Genomic DNA, 25,007 nt, shown 5'->3' with positions numbered 1-25,007 from the left:
CTGAGTCATACATCGAGTCAGATCTGACTCAAAATGCAAAACAAACGGTCTGACTGCTGACTCGGCTCGAATCAGAGATTGACTCAAATCCAGACGCCGAATCAGCCGCAAACAAACAAGATGTTGGGCCTAGTCCAATACAACCGATCGAATTTAAGTTGAGAAGAGAACGCGTAAACGTGAGATCTTATCCATCCAGTAAAAGCATCCACTCATCGTAAGCAGGTGTCATCTTCCCGACCATCAATAGTATCACACGTGGCAGCATTCACTTCCCCAAAAGTCACTCATCATCCACACCGTACACGTGTATAAGATCTAGAGAATTCGCGTGCATTTGAAAATATGAACAAATCTCTCCTTTTTATTTTCCCCATGTAAAGGAAGAGAGAAAGAAAGAAAGAAAGCAAGCTTAACTATGAAGAAAATAAACTGAAGAAGCTGCTTCCTCCATTTTTGAATCCAAAATCTGTGTTGATGAGTTCAGGGTTCAGAATGATGTATACAGTAGTGTTTCTATCATTCTCATGTACTTTCTTCCTGCTTCTACATGTGATGCTTCAACCTGTCTTCTGTCTCGCAAATATTCCACTGCGATGACATCAAAGCTTCAGCTGATGGCGGTTTTGAAAGATTTGGTGAACGGATGATGAATCACAATTGAAGAAGAAGAAGAAGATGTAGATCTTAATACATTTTCTTTTACATTTCCTTTTTTTTTTTTTTTTTGAAAGTTCAATTACTGTATTAAAATACTCCTACATATAATACTACTACTTAATTTGTGTGTGTTAAGTTTCTGTATTGATCTTGCTTGTTGATTTGTTGAAATTTTGATTTGTTGGTTTTGTTTGATTCAAATTTGAGTTTCGTTCTTCATCCCTCCTTGTAATCTTTGATTGGGAGGGTGGGTCCTACCACCAGCAGACCATGTTTTCGGATAAAGATTATATTATGGGTCCCCGTTCCGAATTCTTCTATTTTTGCTTCTATGGGTCAGGAGATAGGACTCAGGTCCTCCCAAAGGAGAAGAGCTAAAACTTTGTCGGCAACAGTAAAATGTATATCCACGGTCAAGATTCCGGCGTACTCAGGCTATATTTCTGAATGTATGTCCACGTCCAGCAGGCCTCCATTCCTTGACTTCATTTGAAACGAGATACTACTTTTCATTGGCGGTACACCATGTACTGAAGATTTGTTTTCTCATTTTCTCAAATGAATCAAATGCCATGGAACCATCAATGGTTTCGAAATATACTAAGAACATGTATACTAGAAAGAAATCTGTTAACTGGAAAATCTCTTCAATCTCTTTACATAAAAGGTGTTGTTCCTGAATCAACTTACTTATCTAATCATTTCATTACTCTGTACTCAAAATGTGGTCATCTTAGTTCTGCTCATAAAGCATTTGATTCAATACTAGAACCAAATGTGTTTTCATATAATGCTATTATTTCTGCTTATACAAAAGAATCGCAGATGCAGATTGCACATAAGTTGTTTGATGAGATACCTCAACCTGATCTTGTTTCATGGAATACTCTTATATCTGGTTATGCTGACTCTGGGGAGGGTAGACCTGTGCTGGGTTTGTTGGGGAGAATGCGAGAGGTGGGTATTGATATGGATGGGTTTACACTGTCTGGGGCAATTAAAGCATGTAGTGAAGATGTTGGTTTGATTATGCAAATTCATTGTTTTGGGATTACGGCGGGTTTGAACTGTTTTGTTTCGGTGGGTAATTCGTTGCTTACTTATTATGGTAAAAACGGGTTTTTAACGGAGGCGAAGCGGATTTTTGATGAGATGGGATTTATTAAAGATGTGGTTTCTTGGAATTCAATGGTTGTGGCTTACGGGCAACATAGGGAGGGATCGAAAGCTTTGAGTTTGTTTCAAGAAATGGTTCATAGAGGGTTCCCTGTGGATATGTTTACATTGGCTAGTGTTTTGACGGCATTCACTTGCGTAAAAGATTTATCTGGCGGAGTACAATTTCATGCTCAGTTGATTAAGACTGGCTTTTACCAGAATTCCCATGTTGGGAGTAGTTTAATTGATCTGTATTGGAAATGTAGGTTTGGTTCGGATGCTACCAAAGTGTTTAAAGAAATTCTGAGACCTGATTTAGTTCTGTGGAACACTATGATTTCGGGGTATTCCCAAAGTGAGGAGTTCCCAGAAGAGGCTGTGGATTGTTTTCGACAGGTACTACGTGTAGGCTACTTACCAGATGACTGTAGCTTTGTCTGTGCAATCAGTGCGTGTTCAGATTTATCATCTCCTTCTCTGGGTAGACAGATGCACTCTTTGGTAGTTAAGTCTGATATACCAAAGAATAAAATCTCAGTGAATAATGCATTAATTGCAATGTATTCGAAGTGTGCAAGTCTTCAGGATGCTAGACGAGTGTTTGAAGAGATGTCAGAGCATAATAACGTCTCATTCAATTCGATAATTGCAGGCTATGCTCAGCATGGCCAAGGAACCGAGTCATTACTTCTGTTCCAAAGAATGCTCGAAGCGGAGGTTGCACCTACGAGTATCACCTTCATATCTGTGTTATCTGCGTGTGCACATACTGGGAAAGTAGAAGAAGGTCAACATTATTTCAATTTGATGAAAGAGAAGTTCGGAATCGAACCACTGACACAGCATTACTCGTGTATGATTGATCTTTTCGGAAGAGCAGGGAAATTGAATGAAGCCGAAAAACTGGTTGATGCAGTGCCGTTTGATCCAGGCTCGATAGGTTGGGCAGCGTTGCTTGGTGCATGTAGAACACATGGGAATGTAAAGCTTGGAGTTAAAGCTGCAAACCATCTTATTCAGCTTGAACCCGACAATGCTGCTCCATATACAATGCTTGCAAACATATATGGAACTGCGGGCAAATGGGAAGAATATGCAGAAGTAAGGAAAAAGATGAGAGATAAAAGGGTGCAGAAAAATCCAGGACGTAGTTGGATAGAGGTGAACAGGATAGTTCATACGTTTGTTGCAGAAGATAGTTCACACACACAGATTAGAGAAATTCATAAATTCTTGGAAGAGATGTCAGGGAAGATGAAACTAGCTGGATATGTACCTGACGTGAGATGGGCATTGGTTAAAGATGATGGTGCAAGGGAGGGTGAGAAGGAAGTGATGTTAGGGCATCACAGTGAGAAACTTGCCGTGGCATTTGGATTGATTAGTACTCCAGATGGAGAGCCCCTAAAAGTCTGGAAGAACCTTAGGATCTGTGGAGATTGTCACAATGCTATTAAGTTCATCTCTGCCATTGCGAACAGAGAGATCACTGTTAGAGATACTTATAGATTTCATTGCTTCAAAGAAGGTAAATGTTCTTGTGGAGATTATTGGTGATAATGGTCTAGCAATTTGCAGGAGCATGCTTAAAAAAAATGATTAGATACATCAGTTGAGATATAAGTGAATTTATCTTGTAGATTGTTAAATTGACTGACAAGGATATTTTTACAATAAACGAATGATTTCTTGAAAAATAATCAAAAAATAAAAAGAGAAGAAAATATAGATTGTTTCTAGTTGATGCCCTGTCAGGCTATCACAAACTAAATTCCTATATTTATAGGTACTGGGATACCCATCTAAAGCCATCGCCATAACCCATCTTGCGGACAATACTGCACATGAAGACCTCGATAGGTCGTATAACTGAGGCATCAAAATCAGTCTCTCCTTTGCCTGTGGTATGAAGGAGACCTAAATAATACTTCAGATCCCCCTCCGAGACTGCCTGTGGCATGTCAATCTTGTTTCCCAACACAAGGAACGGGACAGTTGCTAGAGACTCGTCCTTTAGGATATTTGCCAGTTCCGTTCTGGATTCGGCGAACCTCTCCCCATCGCATGCATCAACCAGATACACAACACCATCCACCTTGGCGTAATAATCTTTCCAAACCCTGCGAGCGGTTTGAATTTTGTGCACGACCGTATAATTCTACAATGTGAGACTCTAGAGAGAAACTCGGTATATTTATAGACAACTATTTAGATATAGAGTGGGAAACTAATTCAGTGTTCAGCCAGGAGTAGGAATGTTCGGGTTTTGATTTTTCTCGTTGGACTAAGCTTTGTTGCATACAAGGAAGGAATTTCGTAGGACCAAATTGAATTAGCGGTGTGGTTTAATGGAAAAACAAATGAATTAAGCGGTCTGGATTGATAGAAAAAACAAATGAATTAAGCGGTCTGGATTGATAGAAAAAACAAACAGCCAGCTGTTTTGCTGGAGGGGGATCATGATTACTAAGGCTATTTTGCTTACACTAATAAGGAGTGTATTAAAGCGTGGAAATGATTAATTTATCTTTTACCTATTCTCAATCAACAACAAAATCAAAGACATGGCCATTTCCTCGCCAAATTTTTGAGTTTGAAAAGTAAAGTTTTCAACTTCTTCTCTTCTTCCCTCCTCTTTCAACAGTTATTTGTCGTCGACGGTTTTCTAGAGAACACTTCCGTTATGAAAAAAATCTGTTCCTAACCAAACTCATGAGTTCGGTTGACTCGCAAACTTTTTTTCTTTAACCGAAATCCTTCATGTATAGGAAAATGTTGGGTTCGGCTAAGTCGATATTTTGTGTACTAAACCGAATAGAAAGTTCGGCTATATGGGCAACATTGTGAAAACGCGAACAAATATCTTCCAGAATTTGGCGCGAAAAAGGTAGACGAAATTAATACTCAGGCGGTGAAAATTCCATTAAAGCTAAGTTCGGCTACCTGCATAAACTGAAATATTAGCCGAACTACATCTAAAGATAAGTTCGGCAACCTGTTCTTCAGCTATCGTAGCCGAAGTTTTTTAACCAAACCGAAATCGTTTTCTAACCAAACCGAAATCAATTTGTAAATTATTGGATAACGATTTTTTTACATGAAACTAGTTGGAAGCCTAACAAGCTAAGCTCCAACGACATACTACTACATTAATTGAACAGGTTGTTGTGCTAGCCTACCAGCGAGCCTCATGGGTAACCTAACCAAAGGATCCGAAGCGGATGGGGGTGGGGGGGTTGAGATTGTGTCACAACGGAGGCAAATTAACTCTGCCTTCCATGTTAATTTCTGCAATATTACGCCATTGGGGGCTCGAACCTGGGACCTCCTAGAACGCATGAAACTTTGGGGAACGGGGATGACCAGCTGAGCTAGGTGCCCGTTCTTTTAGGAGTGTTTTGGCCTATTCAAGCACCATTGACTAAACTTTATCCAAAACATCATATTCTGGTTGTGGCTCTTAGAAAAAATATCTAATTTTTTTTTCCAAACCATCGTCGTCTTCTTCTTCTTCTTGGCCAAATTGGAGTATACCCAAATTATTTGGGGTATACCCGATTTTAAGTGGACTCTTTTTAAGGGCTAAGAGGGGTGTCCTAATGGGTGAAGTTACAAAACTACCCTTTCCCATTATAATTCTTACTACCCTAATCAGTTTTCATTTTCATTTCATCTTCTCCTCTTCCTCTTCTCCTCTACCATACCGGCTTCTCCATCATACTTCCATCAAAAACTCGTCGATTAATTCGTCGTAATCATCGATTCGAAAATTCCATTGTCGATTAATCTTCAAAGATGGAGGGCCGAAGACTACTCATATGAAACAAACATATAGAAAACCTAATCGAGATAACCCTGGATTTGCAAACTTAGTTCAACACAAACGGAATAAAAAAACCATTAAAGAAGAAGAAAGTAAGGGCCTCCTTAAACTCACTCCAGCGCTTCAATTTTATGTTTGCATGTCAAATTAGGGCAGAAAAATCGAATTTGTGAATCTGCAGTTGCGATGCCGGCAAGATGTATGTTCCACGACCTTGTCAACTTTTTATGTTTAGGGTTTAGTCGTTACCTTCTTATGTTGAAGATCTTGCCGACTTTTCATATTTATAAATGCTATTTACAGGGTCTGCATGCTTATTGGTGATATTGATCTAGAAATTTGCAGGAGTATGCTTAAAAAAAGCATGATAATGGTTGCGTCAATTTAAGTTCAACATAATCACTTAAGAAACTCACTTCCTGTCCAGCAACCAGTGATCACTTCAGATTATATAATGGTTAGGGACAAGGGAGGAGTCAAGGGTTGACTAACCCTGGTATAGCTCCTCTTAAAATTTCTAAAATCCATAATCAACCCTTAGTTTTCATAGATTTTTAGGTTTAGTCCTCTAGTTTTTAGAATTTAGCCCCCTGATTTCTAACAATTTTATGGTTTAGTCTAGCTAGTTTGTCAAATTATTTTTCAACCCCCTTTAAACTTAACTTAGGGAGCATTCTTATGTTACCGACACGTGTGGTAACAGAGTAATTCCACAAGCAGAAGTGCAGAACACTACACTGCGTTTTCTTTTTTGCTGAACGAGAATTGGCTCTGAAGCAGTGGCTGCGCTTCCAAGCACTTCCAACTTGCAAGATACATCAGTTGAGATATAAGTGAATTAATCTCGTGGATTGTTAAATTGACTGACAAGGATATTTTTACAAACGGGAAAAAAATAAACGATAAGTGAACAATGATTTCTTAAAAAATAATCCATATTGTAAAAAAACAATAATAATCAAAAATAAAAAGAGAAGAAAACATAGATTGTTTCTAGTTAATGCCTTATCAGGTTATATCAGAAACTAAATTCCTCTATTTATAGGTATTGGGATAGCCATTCAAAGCCATCGCCATAACCCAGCTTACGGACAACACTGCACATGAAGACCTCGATAGGTCGTACATCTGAGCCAGCTAAATCAATTTTTCCTTTGCCTGTGGTATATAGATTAAAATATCTTCGCAGATCCAACTCGGAGACTGCATGTTGCATGTCAATCTTGTTTCCCAACTAAGATGGCGATCGTTGTAAATAAACGATCTTATCATAGATCCATTGTGGTCTTGAAATTATATAATAATGGAAACAACAACCCTAGTCGCTATCTTTATATCTGGTTCACTTGTAAGTTTTACCGGGTACGTTTTTGGGCAGCCCTCTCAACAACTAAGAGATCCATTCGAGGAACACGGGGACTAGTTGAAGTAATGTAATGAGCCTCCCTAGGCTCATTACATTACTTCAATTGAGATAATGAAAAATTATTTCTTAGTCGGAACCTTAGGTGGTTCTCGAAAAAAGATAGCGAAAAAAATAATCCCTAGAGTTGAGACTAAGAGGAATGTATAAATCAATGCTTCCATAGATTCGATCGTGGTTTACAATTATAGCTTCCACACCTGTTCATTTGGGATCAGCTCCCAGATAAGATAAAGAAAGGACAAGAATCAAAGAAAAACGGTGATTCAAATCAAGATTTCTTCAATACCTTATGTTATGCTAAATCACAAAAAGAAAAGAAAATAGAATCGAAAGAAACCATAGCAATGTTGTCTCAGACTATCCGTCTCTTTGTAGTTGGATCTCCAAGTTTTTGGAATGCTCCAAAATCCACTTGAGAATCCAAATCTGGGTTAATACCAGCAAAAACATCTCTAAACATAGTTCTAGCACCATGCCAAATGTGTCCGAAAAAGAAGAGCAAAGCAAATGAGGAATGCCCAAATGTGAACCAACCCCTTGGACTGCTACGAAAAGCACCGTCGGATTTCAAAGTAGCACGATCTAATTCAAAAATCTCGCCCAATTGAGCACGTCTAGCATATTTTTTCACGGTAGCAGGATCACTATAACTGACTCCATTCAGTTCGCCGCCATAGAACTCAACAGTTACACCTACCTGTTCGACACTATACTTGGATTTTGCCCTTCTAAAAGGAACATCGGCTCTCACAATTCCGTCTCCGTCTACCAAAACTACTGGAAATGTTTCAAAAAAAGCAGGCATGCGACGTACAAAAAGCTCATGGCCTTCTTTATCTCTAAAGATAGGATGTCCTAACCACCCAACGGCTATTCCATCCCCGATGTCCATTGAACCCGCTCGGAATAATCCCCCTTTGGCTGGATTATTACCAATGTAATCATAAAAAGCCAATTTTTCGGGAATTTTAGACCAAGCTTATGATACACTCTGATTTTCGGCTAGCCCAGCGCTAACCCTGCGATATATTTCTTGCTGAAAATATCCTTGGTCCCATTGATAACGAGTAGGACTAAATAATTCGATCGGGGTTGTTGCTGAACCATACCACATAGTTCCATCAACAACGAAAGCTGCAAAAAAGACATCAGTGATACTACTGGAAAGGACAGTTTCAATATTACCCATACGTAATCCTTTGAATAGACGTTGAGGCGGGCGGACACTAAGATGGAAGAGGCACACTAATATGCTTAAGGTACCTGATGCAATATGATGAGAGACTATTCCTCCCGGAACAAAAGGATCAAAACCTTCTACACCCCACACGGGATTTATAGATTGTACTTTCCTAGTCAGTCCATAAGGATCGGACACCCATATTCCAGGACCATAAAGCCTATTACATGAAATGTGCCAAACCCAAAGCAAGCGACCCCTGAGAGGAATAAATGAATTCCAAAGTTCTTGGGCAAATCCAAAGAAGGTTTTCTTGTACGTTCATCACAGAAAATTTCTAGATCCCAATATACCCAATGCCAGATAGCTGCCAAGAAGCACAAATCAGAAAACATAATATGTGCCCCGGCCACACCTTCGTAACTCCAAATACCCGGATTCGTTATAGTCCCTCCTGTGATACTCCAACCACCCCAGGAATTCATTATTCCTAAATGAGTCATGAAAGGTATAACGAACATACCTTGTCTCCACATTGGATCAAGAACTTGGTCAAAGGGATCAAAAACGTCTAATTCGTATAGAGTCATCGAACCGGCGCCCCAACCAGAAACTAGAGTTGTATGCATTATATGGACAAAAAGTAATCGGCCGAGATCATTCAATACAACGGTATGAACACGATACCAAGGCAAACCCATGGAAATAAGTATTTATCAAAGAAAAATAAATATTATGTTACTTTATCGCATTGGAAAAGACTCTGCTTATGCTATGGACTTCTTCTTTTCAATAGATTATCTCGGAGCAAGGGTGCATTTATATTGCATTCCGTTGGTAATAACAAAAAAATTCTGTTCGTAGGAACAAAGGGAAGCAAATCTATTCTATACCCGATAAGTACCAATACGCAATGGGGGGACGGGTCCCATTTTAGATGAGTGAATTAGAGATACTTGTTCATGATTTAAACATCGCAGCTCATTCATAATAATTTTTTATGCATTCCGTCTTCTTCGATGAACTTTACAATCTAGGGATAAAACCCGAAAACATAAATATTATGAAAAAAAGAAAACCCCATTGTTACATTTCCACATCAAAGTGAAATTTTAGTACTTAAAAACCTTTTTCTTTCATTTAATGCCTATTGGTGTTCCAAAAGTACCTTTTCGGATTCCTGGAGAGGAAGATTCAGTTTGGGTTGACGTATAGTGCGACTTGTCAAACATATTGGGTCATATGGGATTTCCCCGTTTTCTCCCCCGATCGAGATATCCTCAAAGATTGATTGAACCATCAATAATTTGAAGCGTGAAGTGCAATTAGAGCAATTTATTTGGGGGGATCAATATGCATTTTTCAATTAGAAGAATTTATGGTTGGCTTGGTTGGACCAATAAAATGAAGTATCCAGGCTCCGTTATAAAAAACCCAATCGGCAAAATATGTATGATTACCTTTTGTATCATAAAGAATTCATATATTATACCAGCGACCTCAAACCGCCAATCAATCGACGAAGTCATCATACTATTCCAGTGATTGGCGGAAACGGAAGACATAAAATGAATAAAAAAAGTATTATCAAACAAAAGAAGCGGTATTGGGATCATTTGTCCTATATGTGCAAATAGAGGTCGGGTAAATCTTTCCCCTGAGTAGAGAATAAACCTAAAATAATTGAAGAGGCCCATTCCGGAACAAGAAATGACATCGTAATTTGAATTGGATTTCGATGAAACAATATATCAATGAGGGTAAATTTAGTGAGCTCCTTTTTAGGGGTAAGTGAGTCAAAACCCTGCTTTCTTGAAAAATAGAAGAATAAGGACCATTCATTCATTAGGAGTTAGAATAATCGTCCTATGAAAAAAAAGGGAAAATAAAGAGGGCTAGAATCGACACATTGATTCTTTTTTTTTTTGAACCGTATGCATCTAAAGGTGTGTGTACGGTCCCTAAGGAATACAATTTTGTCCTAATCAACCGACTTCATCGAGAAAGAATACTTTTTTTAGGCAAACAAGTTGATAGCGAGATCGCAAATCAATGTATGGGTCTCATGATATATCTCACTGTAGATAGAGGATGATACAAAAGATGTTTATTTGTTTATAAACTCCCCCGGTGGGTGGGTAACACCCGGAATAGCTGTGTATGATACTATGCAATTTGTACAGCCAGATTCACATACAATATGCATGGGATTATCCTCTTCAATGGGTCTTTCGTCTTGGTCGGCGGAGAAGTTACCAAACGTCTAGCATTCCCTCATGCTTGGCGCCAATGAGTTTTTTATTTGAGAGAAAAAAGAAGATTATGCCTTCGCCAGATAAAATATGAATAATAAAGTAATAATAGCATGGCACTTCGAGTTCGATATCAGCAAACCATCATTGTTCTTTTATAACATGAGATTCCGTATCAAGAGAGTAGTATGAGACAAAATGAATTTCTGATTTGATTTTATCTATCAGGGTTCGATTTCAGCGTCACAAACTTTTTTGTTTTCACGTCACACATCAGAGGGCTCTTTCCAATATTTCTATTACGAAAGAGTATTAAAATGAAAAAACAACTAAGAGATCCATTCGAGGAACACGGGGACTAGTTGGGAAACAAGATTGACATGCAACATGCAGTCTCGGAGTTGGAATGGTCTGTCTCTACTTCCAAGCACTTCCAACTTGCAAGATACATCAGTTGAGATATAAGTGAATTAATCTCGTGGATTGTTAAATTGACTGACAAGGATATTTTTACAAACGGGAAAAAAATAAACGAGAAGTGAACAATGATTTCTTAAAAAATAATTCATATTGTAAAAAAACAATAATAATCAAAAATAAAAAGAGAAGAAAACATAGATTGTTTCCTTATCAGGTTATAGCAGAAACTAAATTCCTCTATTTATAGGTATTGGGATAGCCATTCAAAGCCATCGCCATAACCCAGCTTGCGGAAAACACTGCACATGAAGACCTCGATAGGTCGTACATTTGAGCCAGCTAATTGTAAATAGATTAAGATACCGACACAGATCCAATTCCGGGACTGCCTGTGGCATGTCAATCTTGTTTCCCAACACAAGGAACGGGACAGTTTCTAAAGACTCGTCATCTAGGAGAGCGTCCAGTTCCGTTTTTGATTCCGTAAACCTCTCCCCATCGCATGCATCAACCAGATACACAACAACATCCACCTTTGCGTAATAATCTTTCCAAACCCTGCGAGCGACTTGATGTCCACCTAAATCAAAAACTTTGAAGGTGATCTTTCCATTACTTAATTCCTCCGATGTTGGATACAATGTAGGTTGATGCTGAACCAATCTCTACAAAAAAAAATCGCAGATTAGTAAACGTACAAATAAGCCTAGAAAAGATAGAATGAGCCAAGGAGAACGAAAAATAAATAAATCAAACCTCATCTTTCAGCATATGAAGTAAAGTAGTCTTGCTAGCATTATCAAGTCCTAAGAATAAGATTTTTTCTTCTTTTCTCCATAACCCAAGTGATGCAAGAACTCCAAAGAACCAATATGAAAGAAACATGGTTGGGTTGCTCCAATCCGCAAGAAACATGGTTGAGTTTGAACAAGGCACGATCTTAGAGCAAGTATTATGGTGGAATCCAACCTATTCCAAGTGTGGAAAATTCATGGAATGTCAAGTCTACTGGCTTCCAAGTTGGGGTTTTCCACAGAAAATCCAAGCAACGTTCCATGGTTTGGTGGAAGGGTTCGTGGAATCCATCTAAACGCCAATAAGAATAGCGTTGAACGCCAATATGATTGGCGCAGTAGAGGACAAGAAACGCCAATATGAATGGCGTTGAATGCTAATCAAAATAGTGTAAGTCAAGCGCTAAAAAGAATGACGTTCAGCACTGTTAACAACAACGTTTTTCAGCGCCACTCTTAATTGCACTAACCACAAAAAACATCCAGGAGCCACTCCACTTCTCCAATCCTATACTTAGTTTTTTTTCTAGTCTCTCATTTTTTCCTCTTGAACAAACTAGTTTTTTGGTTTCATATATTGAATCAAATCAAATCAAAAAGAATACAAAATTGATTGATACTAAAAATACTTCAACTACATTGATTCCACTACATCAAATTGCAAAAAAAAAAAAAAAATTGAAGCTACATAGTTCCATAAGCTACATGGTTTCATATATTGAAATGACGAACATTGCTAGTGCTAGGATAACCAAGTGTTCTAGGAGGATAACCATGTTTTTCCAAAATCTTATTTTGTTTATCCAACATAAATTGCTGCTTCCATTCCAACAAGGTCTCAACCACCACATCCAACACTTCGAGTTCATGTTTCTCCAAAGCCAAATCCACGGATTTCTTTTTTGTCTCTGCAATAGTTAATAAATATTTTTATGGTCCATCCAATCTTGCCATCTTCTTTGAATTCTCTTCACTAAAATTTTTCAAAATATGCTCAGTTCCGTCGTTGATGGCCGATAGCTCCGAAGCTTCCTTTGTTGAGCCCTTTTCCCCGTTGGTCGACGAGGGAAATCCTCTTCATGCCATCTTGGGTCGCTTCTTGCAGGAGCACTACTTGTTGAAGCATTAACACTAGGAGCATCCGATTCATCTTCCACATTTTGAGTAGGATCAATTTCTTCGGGATTGAATCCGAGAACATGGGCTTTGAAAAGTCGGTACACCTCTTCATTTTGAAAAGGTTTTCCCTTGCTAACCTTACTATATTCCAATCTAGCTTTTCTCTCCTACAAAAAACAAACAAAAACCCAAGTTAGATATCCTTCAATAAAATAAAATGATATACATTAAGAAATCTTAATAAAACTTACAAGATCATCAATTCCGTAGACTATCTTTCTTAAATATCATAATCGCAGGCCATACATCAAGAGGTACATCTTCTTTGAGAAAATGCGTCAAAGTACGAAAGTATATGTAAAACCAATATTCTAGAAGTATCGCCATTCCACACATGTGACTAAAACAATCCGAACCCCAATCATAATCACGAATTGCATTCAAATCACGCAAGGAAGCGATCCAACCTTTTCTTGCTCTTGTAGTGCTACGTGCCATTAAATTTTTTGAAATCACCCATAGTAAGAAGTATCGAGTCATAATCTCCCAATTTGCATCATTAATTGGATTTTCCTTAATATATTTTGCGAGGCAACTAATAGGAAAATCACTCGATTTCTTGTTGTAGTTTGCATACCCATGCATAGGTGCAAAGTAGGTATTCTCTAGTTCTTGATTTTCTCTACTTTTCCATCTATTTGTAGCGATGTATTCCAATCTTATACGACTATTTCCAATAGGAATTCTGGATAAGTGAACAAAATCTAAAGGGGTGAAACCAATTTCAAAGTTTTGGAAATGAAACGAATTGGTGCTATACCACCACCTCTCCATGATACCATAAGATAGTTGCTGATCAGCTCTCTTAATTCTAATTTCAAAAAATCTAGCAAGTCCGGAATTTTGAATAACTTCACTAACGCTTTCATGAACCACTACACGATTATATAAATCCTCAAGGTCCTCCAAATTACTTCTAAAAACAATATCATGTTGTTTATCATGTGGGTTTATACTTGTAGAAACATGTTTCTCATCCCACTCTTTTGCACTCAACAACATACACACATCCATGTCCATATCTATAAAAAATCATCAAATAAAAACTAGTCACACGATGCACTTAATTGTTTACATAATGTAACTAAAACATGTTAATTCATTATCTCATGGAAATTTCACAGAATACACAATGTTCATTCATCAAACAATCGGGTATCATGCATACAATCAACAATCATCTTATCTAAAGCCCTAACATTTCATCAAACCATAAAATAAACTCAAATTACAATTTCACTAACCTCTCTTTGGATTCTCAATCAAATTGAGAAATTGAAGTATGCTTAGATTCCTTATGACGCCAAGAACAAACCCTTTGAACCAATTTCACTGATTTGAACCATCATGCCAGAAATCAACAACGGGGGTTTTAGGGTTTGGTTTTTCTTAATGTTTGAGAGAAGAGAAGAAGATGAACGAACTGAACTGGGGAAGGGGTCGATGGTGTTCTGAACAATAGCGCTCAGCGCTATTGATAATGGCGTTAAACGTTATTCACAATAGCGTTCAGCGCTATTCACAATAGCGTTCTGACCGTTGACTCAAGTCAAGCGTCATTCTTAATAACGTTACGACGCGTTATTCTTATTAGCGTTTAATGCTATTCTTAATAGCGTTCCTCTGGATTCCACCATTACACTTGCGCTTCCATCCACAGTTCCAAATGCTGAGGTGGCGTAGAAGATGGATGGATTCCACCATAAGACTTGCTCTTTTAAGCTCAATATCACTGTGAGACGCGCTATTGACTCGAGAGAGGAACTCAATATTTATAGACAAGTTTTAACTTTTCCTTGTGGACTAAGCTTTGTTGTTCCGGGTCGGCTCCGGATCCTGTGTGCCTCCTATACCCCTGTCCCACCCAATGACAGAGGGACACGTGGACATATTTACCATTGATCTCTTTGTGAAATATTACAAGTTGGGAACTAAAAAACGTATTGCATAATTACTTTCTGCTGGAAATGTGTTTGTTGATAAACTTACAATTATGAGCAAAGAACAAACATAAAATTTGACTCGAAATAGAATCGACCAACAAAACTGTTTGTGCAGTTACACATTTAGGGCTAATTTTCCATAATACTTCTAACAAATCAACAGACATTATAACTAAGGTGCAACCTGAAAAAAAATTGATCCTTTCGAACAAAATTTACTTTGTGGTAGGTAAATTACTCATCACCTGGTATGTATTCAAAGATGAAGCTCGCACATTTACTGTCAAAAGCCTGATGAACACCAAAAAAAGAATTTGTTGTGTTGTAATTCCAGCATTACGAGCTGAGATGGAAAATTTGGCAGCTAGGTTTGAAACCCTTCTTTTCTGCAGCCTGCTCAAACTTCTTAATGATAGATTCATTCTCTTCTAAGCCAGTTTGGACAAAATACCGAATCCACCAAGACGAGCTTCTCAATTTGGCCTTTTGGAGAAAACATCAAAATGATAAACATCATTATATGACAACAGAATGATTTATAACATTAATGAAGATTCTACTAAGAGTAGATAAACACATACCGGTCTTCCGAACTTTGATTGCTCTCCAGCTTTAGCTTTTTGCTTACCAGGATACCCTACATAATTATATTAGAACAACAATGAGAAAGTCAGGAAGATTTAGTATCTCAACCACGTTTTGAACAACAGTAGCACTGGAATAAGTTTTCACATAAAATCCTGACCCTATTTTGGAAATATTATTCCGCATGTGTATAGAAAGGTCTGTCATTATGTCGGACCCATCACTTGGTAACATATAACTAAAATTCATAAAACAAATATCTGACAACTAAGAAGAAGAAGACGACAAGATACTAACTAGAGACATATTTTGAAGGACAGTGAGTTAATTGTATGTTTAAGCACGTTACTGGAAGCAAGAGAAGTGTTTATTCATTGCCAAAGCAAGACTGTTATTCAGTGACATTAACCCAGTCGATATCTTGTTATCGACTTGCTAGTCTACAAAATAAACTGTAACTGTTCAGAAACATACCAGCAAATATAATAAGGCCATCACTTGCTACCCTCGCCAACTCAGGTAGAGTCTTGTTAAGGTACTTTGGGGACAAGTAATCTAGTGCATCCGAGGCGATAACAAGATTAAATGACTTTGGTCTATATGGCAAAGGAAATTTGATATCAGCAACACGCACAATTCCCTTGCGAATGAGACTCTTGCAAGGAGCATCAACTTCCTCTATATCATATGGTTCCACACCCCAGGCTTCAATATCCTCTTCTTTTAACAATGTAGAAACCACAGAGCAAGAATCAGGGCCTACATGCAAGACTTTATGCATGGTATCACCATAAGCCTTCTTCAGAATAGGTATTACGCTCCGAAGTTCAGATGTACATGAAAGTTCACCTGTATTTACATCCACTAAGAGCTTAATAAAAAAAAACTTGTACAACTGCTTAATAGCTTTCACCTAGGTTTAAAAGAGCCATAGAATTGTGTGACTTTTGACTCTTTATCCATGCCTATTTGCCTGCATTCTAATTGTAGTTATCCCATGGTGAAGTTCACCCAGGAAGTTAACATAGGAGAGTATAAACAAGCTTGACAAGCACTCTCCATCAGGAAGGAAAAATGGACAAGAAGGAAAAACTTATTTTCAATTCTAAGAGGAAAAGGAATATAGATAGTTCCACAAGCAACAGAAAGGCATGGTTCATCAGCATATGGGGAACAGCCTACAAATACGGATGACAAGCATCCATAGCATTTAAGAATATGTTCTTTAGCTTGTGAGCTCCATAATGTTTCCTCCATAGTTAGTAAACTTTGTTGTAACTATGATGGCAGGTTATGTAATGACAGTGTGAATATCATGCTTGTTATTAAATAGGAAATAGATAATGAAATCAACGGACAAAATCTGGTGAAACATCTGATTATAAGATTCCTTTTTTACGAGGCAGGTGTCACCAAGCTTCTTCTAGTACCGACAACAAAAAGATCCAGATCTAGGGACTCCATACCATACGCGCATCCTATACATGGTAACATTGACGTAACAGATTCAGCAATTCTTTTCGTCTACTTTATTATTTCCATTTATTGCTAACTAATGGAGTGCATAAGCAATATCTCTAACATGGAACTTGAAAAATCTCCCGCTGAACAAGTGCTCTCTACTTCCTAAGTTATTGTTAAACACATACAAAATGACATGCAATTGTAAACCATCAATTTATACCTTCAACCTTACTGACAACTTCTGCATCATTACTACCTCCACCTGCCATATAAGTAAATTCAAAGAATTAGCTGGCACGAGGTTGAAATGAAACGCAACAGTCGTTGGAATGTCACGCAATCTAAGATGTGGTTCATTGTTTCTCCTGATTATATGTGCAAAAACAACTCTGGATTGTGAACTAACCTGAACCACTGTAATAGTAACCAATAAAAAGAAGTGCACCCTGGAATTTACACAAAGAAGAGGAAAAGAAAACGGTAAATAAGGTTAGTATTTGGACTACACACAATTTCCGAAATTCTAACAGCTAGTCTCACAAGAACTTAAAGATGGATTGATCACGAAAGTATCACATGACCAGTTATTGCATCAATGATCCGTTTAAACAAAACAAAAAGGAGAGTAATGAGAATTACCACCACAACAAGGCCAATGGGTAGTAAAGAGGAAGAGCGTGACTTATGATGCAAAGAGCCTCCAAATGGAGTACTAGCACCGTCTGCAAAGCGCCGTGCGGGATTTACTGGCCTCCTTGACATGTTGATCTTTGATAGCTATTGGTCACAGAATAAAGCAATCCCCTTTAGCAAACTTCTTCTGAAAAGAAGAAATGAAAATAAACAAATTATCAGTATCATCACCTCGCCAAATGGAATTATCTTTGAATGAAAGGAAAAAAGCATTAAAAGAAGAGTTCAGTATAGATTGAACAAAACCGCATTTAAGAATACACATCAAACAAACAGAGCAATCACCAATCTAATTAAACAGATCTTATGACAATCATATGATTAAAATGGTAAATTCATAAACTTGTAAATTCGTATGAACAGATCTATCTATAAGCCTATCTATCTACTAGATAATTTACATTAAAATTCACTTTCTAACAAAAGAAAACAACTTTTTTGTAATGAATGCAAATTCAATCACAAACCCACCCTTGAATTGAGAAATCTCACGCATTATTAAAGTTAAATACCTGAATTTGATTACCAAATCAAAACCCAGAAGAAATTATTAACAAGTACCAATGAATGGATTAGCAAATACCTCAAAGTTATGGAAAATGAAGATTACTGCATTCAGGATGTTATGTAGAAACGGATCTAGACACACACTCAGCTCAAGAGAGAGGAGAGAAGATGATTAAATTATAGAGTATGATTAACCGAAATAACAAACATGAGAGGGGGAGGAGGGCAAAGAAGAAGAAAAAACAGAGCGAAAGAAATTTGGTCCCAATCTATAGAAGTAAAGAAGGCTAAAATTATTGTTTTACGAAAATAGACAGACGAGATCAAAACCTAGTGTTATCTACTGCGTACATAAACACTACGGGGATCTCCTACGCCGTTTAAAGCAGATTCCAAGCAGATTTTGCAAGTTACTGCATATATCGATTATGCAAGTGCAGCATGCCATGCCAGGAGGTCTGGCAAACTGGGCGCGCCACTAAAGATTAAGTGATGAGTCTCTATCGAAAAATGGAGACTAAACCGCTGGCAATTTATACAAAATCGTTCGGTGGAGATTCCAACGCTTAGGAAATAATGATATAACAATGATCTCCCCCACCCCATCTTATATATTCACTCGTTTTTCATCAATTAACTATCACCTTATTCTTTTCTACCTTAATCCCCGGTTTACTTATTTTCAATTTTAAAATCAATGAAAATAGATTCTTCTGATGAACAGGTGCGTATTCATACGGATCGATTTGAATCACACCAGCGAATGTTCGTTCAGGCGATGCAGCAAATGGATGACGAGTCGGATAAAGATAAAGAACTGATCCCCAAAGTGCTACAGCTACATTCATCAGCGCAGATACCTAGAGATCCATAGATAAGAGAAGTATTCACAAGAAGATATACGTATCGACGAACGGGAGAATTCCACGAGAAGCTGATGTTAGATTATTTTCTTTGATGAAGATTTTTCCAACGTCGATTCTGCATGCCCCGGCATTTGGTGTTAAAGATTATTGGTGAGCTCTATTAGGTAGAACCTCAATTTAATTATCAGTATGATGCATTGAATATAGAGGTCTTAGTCTTGAACAAAATGTTACTTCAGCCTGAAGGGTTTTAGGTTATGGAAAACCTCCAGATTCTAACGATGAGTATCTTCGTATGGGCAAAACAACTGCATACAAGTATCTTGTGTTGTTTTGCGAAGCAATGATTAATCATTTTGGTCTAAACTATTTACGAAAACCAACTGATGCAGATGTTAGAGAAATATTAAAGCAAAATCAGAAAAGGGGATTTCCAGGAATACATGCATTGGGTATGGACCGGTTGCCCTACCTATTGGGCCGGTCAGTATAAGGGTCACTACAAAACCAACTGTTATCCTTGAAGATGCTGCTTATTATGATTGTTGGATATGACATGCTTTTTTTGGTCTTCAGGGGTCTCAGAACGACATAAATGCTTTGCATGAATCGCCTTTGTTTGAAGATTTAAAGTATGGAATAAGTCTTAAAGTAAATTTCACTACCAACGGTCATCGTTACACTCATAGGTATTATCTTGCAGATGAAATCTATCCAAAATAGTCAACTTTAGTTCAGTGTCACCGTCATCCCCCTATGGGCGAATTGGGTCGTTCATACACGCATTTTAATAATATAAAAATGGAAGTGAGAAAGGATGTGAAATGGGATTTTGGATTGCTGAAGCGAAATTTCTCTATTATTTGTGGGCCTTATCGTGGTTTAAGTGCTCATGAAATGCATAAGACTATGCTCACTTGCATAATTATGCATAACATGGTAATTCAGGAAACCCGTCATAATAAGGATTGGACTAACCATGAATATGAAGATTTAAGGCCTGATGTTCAACCAAAAAGAGGATTACTTGCAAGGAACTACGACAAATGACTATTCACATTGATAATAAAGCCATGTATGACAGGTTAAGGGATGATCTAAAAGCGAATATGTGGGTTGACTTTGGAAGAATGATAGGGCGAATGGATTAATGTTGGATCGGTGTATTTTTCTAATTGTTGTAAGTTTATTTGTTTAGTTTTGTAATTGTTCGAATATTTTTAAGTTTTCAAATTTATGGTTAATACCCAAATTTAAGGTTGTAGTTTATGTTTTTCACTTGACCGGGCAACCTAGGATGCATCGAGCGGCCTAGACTCTATCGCAAAAAACCCTATATATACTCTACCAATTCATCCATTTCAAAATCACACCTGTACTTTCTGGGTAATTTATGGGTGCTCCTAGCTTTACTGAAGATGAAGATTTATCTCTTTGTAGAAACTATATAATATACTACCCAAAGAGAGGCGAAGAATGACAGATGAATGGTTTACCCATTATAGGTTATTGGGGTAAAATTCATGAAACCTTCTGCACAGAGACAGGTAATCCTCATAACCGGGATCGGGCTGCTTTGTTTTGTCGATTCATGACTATCAAAAAAATATCTTGTGGATTTTATAGCTATGTGACGGATTGTCAATCGATACCATCTTAGAGGTGACACCAATGCTGAATTGGGAGTGCGAACTCGAACTGAATTGTGAAGATGGAAAGTAAAAAAAATTGAATACGAAGCGCATTTCCAAATTGTTAAGGAAATTCGCATAACTCGTATTTGATGTTAGTTTATAATATGTTGGCTAGTTTTAATAAGATGTTGTTAAGTTTAAGGTTTAATGAGATGATGTTTAATTTTAGTTTTATATTTTTTTTTTATGCAAACCATTTATGTAATTCAAAATCCAAGTAATGAAAAACTACTATGACTTCGTTCATCCTAAACAAACTATTATATTTTAGTTAAAATTAAAGATAATACATTAATTACTGAAGTAGTTCTAGTTCATCGTGTTCTGATTCATCATCATCTTCATCTTCATTTTGACCTCCAAATTGTTCCAAATTTCTCTTGGTACGTTTTTCATCCAATTCTTCTGCTAACATGTCAAATTCCATCTCTCATGCCTTTTTTTGTCGGTCGGTCATAACCGAGGTGTTTGCACCAAGAATATTATTCTTTTTATAGTCTGAAACAAACTTGTCTTGAGTTTGACGTTGTTTTTTCGTCTCCCTATTCATGAATTTGTGATCAACTGCTCGTTGTTTAAGGTCTTCTGATGACCCATAAAAGTTTCAAAAAACCTTCAGTTGCTTCTCCTTCTTGTGCAGTTTTTCTCATTTCTCTTGTATTGTTTCTTCATAATTGTTTTCTTTTAATCGCATCGTTGAGATTAAAGTTGGAGTTTTGGTTTCTTATGGTGTCTGGTGAAGAAAATGGATTGGTATCTAGAGGGAGTTGAGATGATTGAGATGTGAACTTGGTGTTGAAGGAGAAGAAGGGTATCATGACCTTTCAGGTACACGCTGCATATCTACTAGCACTCCTAGATTATATTTAGGAAACACTTTCAAAATATGATAACAACTTTCAAAAGATTTTTTTTCCCATGCTTGTGGTTCCAATCATTATGACACTTTTGTTCCACATAAACATCAAAAAGACCACTCTCACGAGCACGAACAACTTGCATTATAGCAGCAACATACAAGGCAACTTGGGCGAAGCGACCCGACAATCCATTTATATCACGATCGTTGATGTTCATTGTTTCATCACAAAATTTGTGAAATATGTTGAAAATGCGGGGGTCTAACAACCACACCCAACAATTCGTTTGGCAATCTGAGAGGACTTACTCCAATATACTTTCTAGAGAATCAACTACACAGTCAGACTCAATCTTAATAAAAGTATATCAAAGAGTTTAATATCTCTGTTTCACAATGTAATCAGCAAATCAAACAGATAGAAATCCGCGAGCCTGATTATTATGTGAAACAACTTGAAAAATACCAAAGACCAATTTTAAGTGTCAATCAATTTAAATCAACAACCAAAGGTTGGATTATCTAATTGATTGATCTTAACGCACAACTTGTGATATTTCAATTATATAACAAAATATAGTGCGCAAAAGAAATAACACAGACACCAGAATTTTGTTAACGAGGAAAACCGCAAATGTAGAAGAAAACCCCCGGGACCTAGTCCAGTTTGAACAACACATTGTACTAAGCCGCTACAGACACTAGCCTACTACCAATGAACTTCGGACTGGACTGTAGTTGAACCCTAATCAATCTCGCACTGATTCAAGGTACAGTTGCGTTCCTTACGTCTCTGATCCCAGCAGGATACTACGCACTTGATTCCCTTAGCTGATCTCACCCACAACCAAGAGTTGATACGACCCAAAGTCGAAGACTTGAAAAACAATTCTGTCTCACACAGAAAAGTCTATAGATTGAATAAATCCGTCTTACCCAAGATTTTTTGTTCCGTCTTTTGATAAATCAAGGTGAACAGGAACCAATTGACAACCCGGACTTATATTCCCGAAGAACATCCTAGTATTATCAATCACCTCATAATAATCTAAATCGTATGATGGAGAAACTAAGTATTACGGAATAACAAACGATGAGACGAAGGTGTTTGTGATTACTTTTTTATCTTTCCTATCGGATATTAAATCTATAGCAAATCTTAGAGAAGATAGTGCTCAAACGATAGAATCGGGCAAGATCGTTAACCTACTGGGTCTCGATAGAAACCTAAGGTTAAAGGAGAATCGACTCTAGTTGATGCAACTAGTAACACACAGGAGGTGTGGGGATTAGGTTTCCCAGTTGCTAGAGTTCTCCTTTATATAGTTTTCAAATCAGGGTTTGCAATCCAAGTTACCTTGGTAACAAAGCATTCAATATTCACCGTTAGATGAAAAACCTGATTCAACCAAGCTAATATCTTTCAACCGTTAGATCGAACTTAGCTTGTTACACACAAATGAAATGTACCCTCATTTAGGTTTATGTAACCGTACCCAAACGTGTACACCATGTTGGCTCGACAATAGTTAACCAAAATTAGCCATATGATTACTCTTATATCAACCTTATTCATCTTAATCATAACTAGTTCAAATGACTCAAATGAAACTAGTTAACGAGTCGTTCAATTGCTATATTCTCATAGAAGTATACAAGAATACAATTGAAGCAAAATCGGTTTGATTCACTCGAATCAGTTCATGAACATTATAGCCATGGTTTGCAAAGATTACATTCCTTATTTTATAAATGTTTAAGTTCATGTACAACCGATTTTAGAAAGTAACCAACTCAAGCATGCAAACGGGTACGCATACTTAAGTAGCCGGATCGAGTTTGGTTACGCCAGTACGCGTACGGGTGCGCATACCAATTTACATTCCAAACTCCAGCTGAAATTCACGGACGTGAGACTTCCGCCAGTATATATGCGTAAGGGTACGCATACTTGCCCAGACATCCAACAACCGCCAGTACGCGTACGGGTACGCATACTTCAGGTTCCCGGTTTTTGGACTTATACACAATGTGATAACACACTATGTTTGTATCCAACATGGTTACATGTAACTAAATTCTTTATTTCAATCATTGAAACTTTCTTAGAGGATGATAATAGCCGTTTTTCACACACTATTAGCATCAAAGCAATTTTCAAGATATTGAAATAATCATAATGAAACATTCCAAGACGACACCAAATGATTGTGTCACACAAACCATGTAAGATGTTACTCGGAAATTTTCACATGATATAAGATGAACTTGGTCGAAGCGAAAGATTGCCAACACATATTTTGAGAAATATGTAAGCGAGATAAACTCAGCTCGAAATCTCAAATGTGTATAATAGAAAACTATATCGCAATACGACTTATGTCTCAATATATGAGATAGAGTAGAAATAGACTTTCCAAGTGATAGATGAGTTTATGTCTCCACATACCTTTTGTTTATGAAGTTTCACAAGCTCCCCTTAGTAGTTCTTCGTCTTCAAATGATGAACGTCGTGAAGTCTAAGCTCAACTACACAACCTATGTCCTAGTCGAGACATCTATAAATAGGCTAGAAATCAAGACTTATAGTTTTGATCACTAAAATTGACAAACATGCTTGAGATAGCAACGCATGCGAGTTCGACCGAGCAGTGCTCTAACATATGTCATCCCACAAATTGGTATTTTTTTGTTGGGAACCATTGATACTATCTTGTGTAAAAAATACATAGTTTTTGTAAATGCTTTCATCTTCGGCGAAGACAAATTTTACACAACTAATTTTGTTACGCTTGTTCAATTGAGAATCCATATTCAAAAAATTACACAATATAGTGAATTTTAGGGAAGATGAGAGTTGGATGATGAAATTTGTGTTAGATTATCACAAATGTAAGAAGTGAGAAGAGTAGAGGTGTGAGTTGGAATGAAGCTGGAATTGGGTATTTATAGGGGGGTGGATTTATGGCCGTTGGATTAGATATACTGAGCGGTGTAGTTTGCACTGGGCGGTCTAGTCTTTACCGCTAGCGGTTTAGTCTAGCTCGCTCGGTGTAATGAATACCAATCGGTCGAGACTCCACCGCTCGTTAGAGACTAAACCTCGCATGGCTAAGTGTCAATAGAGACTAAACCCCACCTGGCCAATTGGCAAATTCTCCACTTAGCCAGACCTGCTCGCCACTTCTCCATACCCATAGGAACGGCCTTAGCCAAGGCTTAGCTAGTGGAGCACGACCTATTAGGATTGGATGGATACCTGGCCAAATATGTTATATTTCTTAATTAATCTGCAAGATACTATTTACAAAGTTTCTAGCCACATATAGTCAAGTCCATAGTAATTGTGTTCCTTCTTTAAGCTAAGCGATGATCTACGAAAATTAAGGTTCTGTTTAAAAAATTGCTTTATGGAAAGATAATTTCCGCTTTTGGGTCCATATGGAGTTTCCATGACATTTTTCAAATGAGTATATCTCTTTCCGGATTTCACTCTTTTGCTCT

General features: G+C 37.5%; 3 protein-coding genes across 4 annotated transcripts; 1 reads left to right on the top strand and 2 right to left on the bottom strand.

Moving 5' to 3' along the window:
* The first annotated feature begins 389 nt into the window (after positions 1-389).
* LOC113286702 (pentatricopeptide repeat-containing protein At3g49710-like) lies at positions 390-3,876 on the top strand. The gene has a single exon (XM_026535302.1). It carries the CDS (start codon positions 1,219-1,221, stop codon positions 3,373-3,375), a length of 2,157 nt encoding a protein of 718 aa, XP_026391087.1. The 5' UTR covers positions 390-1,218; the 3' UTR covers positions 3,376-3,876.
* Positions 3,877-6,680: 2,804 nt separating this feature from the next.
* LOC113328936 (GTP-binding protein SAR1A-like) lies at positions 6,681-11,804 on the bottom strand. 2 transcript variants are annotated; one of them, XM_026575942.1, is made up of 3 exons: positions 11,676-11,804; positions 11,289-11,584; positions 6,681-6,822 (listed from the first exon to the last, which is right to left on the bottom strand). In XM_026575942.1, exons 1-3 carry the CDS (start codon positions 11,802-11,804, stop codon positions 6,681-6,683), a joined length of 567 nt encoding a protein of 188 aa, XP_026431727.1. The 2 variants fall into 2 exon arrangements, with proteins under 2 accessions (XP_026431727.1, XP_026431721.1); XM_026575936.1 differs by having other exon boundaries at positions 6,681-6,863; positions 11,306-11,584.
* A 3,012-nt stretch (positions 11,805-14,816) lies between these two features.
* LOC113286693 (probable pectin methylesterase CGR3) lies at positions 14,817-18,349 on the bottom strand. Its single transcript, XM_026535294.1, has 7 exons — positions 18,161-18,349; positions 17,524-17,704; positions 17,291-17,330; positions 17,105-17,146; positions 15,895-16,269; positions 15,417-15,472; positions 14,817-15,318 (listed from the first exon to the last, which is right to left on the bottom strand). The coding sequence occupies exons 2-7, from the start codon at positions 17,644-17,646 to the stop codon at positions 15,172-15,174; spliced, it is 783 nt and encodes a 260-aa protein (XP_026391079.1). The 5' UTR covers positions 17,647-17,704; positions 18,161-18,349; the 3' UTR covers positions 14,817-15,171.
* Positions 18,350-25,007: the final 6,658 nt, after the last annotated feature.

This window comes from Papaver somniferum, chromosome 1 (genome assembly GCF_003573695.1).
Source record: "Papaver somniferum cultivar HN1 chromosome 1, ASM357369v1, whole genome shotgun sequence".
Lineage (NCBI taxonomy): Eukaryota > Viridiplantae > Streptophyta > Magnoliopsida > Ranunculales > Papaveraceae > Papaver > Papaver somniferum.
This window is presented reverse-complemented; position numbering and strand designations above follow the sequence as displayed.

Excerpts from the sequence above, each read along its gene's own strand:
- LOC113286702 (XM_026535302.1), top strand. The coding sequence starts at position 1,219 with ATGAATCAAATGCCATGGAACCATCAATGGTTTCGAAATATACTAAGA.
- LOC113328936 (XM_026575936.1), bottom strand. The coding sequence starts at position 11,804 with ATGTTTCTTTCATATTGGTTCTTTGGAGTTCTTGCATCACTTGGGTTA. Across the intron at positions 11,585-11,675 it reads TTCATATGCTGAAAGATGAG|AGATTGGTTCAGCATCAACC; the intron begins GTTTGATTTATT and ends TTTTTTTTGTAG. Across the intron at positions 6,864-11,305 it reads AGATTGACATGCCACAGGCA|ATTGACATGCAACATGCAGT; the intron begins GTCCCGGAATTG and ends TTGGGAAACAAG.
- LOC113286693 (XM_026535294.1), bottom strand. The coding sequence starts at position 17,646 with ATGTCAAGGAGGCCAGTAAATCCCGCACGGCGCTTTGCAGACGGTGCT. Across the intron at positions 17,331-17,523 it reads CCATTGGCCTTGTTGTGGTG|GGTGCACTTCTTTTTATTGG; the intron begins GTAATTCTCATT and ends TGTAAATTCCAG. Across the intron at positions 15,473-15,894 it reads TGGCCTTATTATATTTGCTG|GGTATCCTGGTAAGCAAAAA; the intron begins GTATGTTTCTGA and ends ATAATTATGTAG.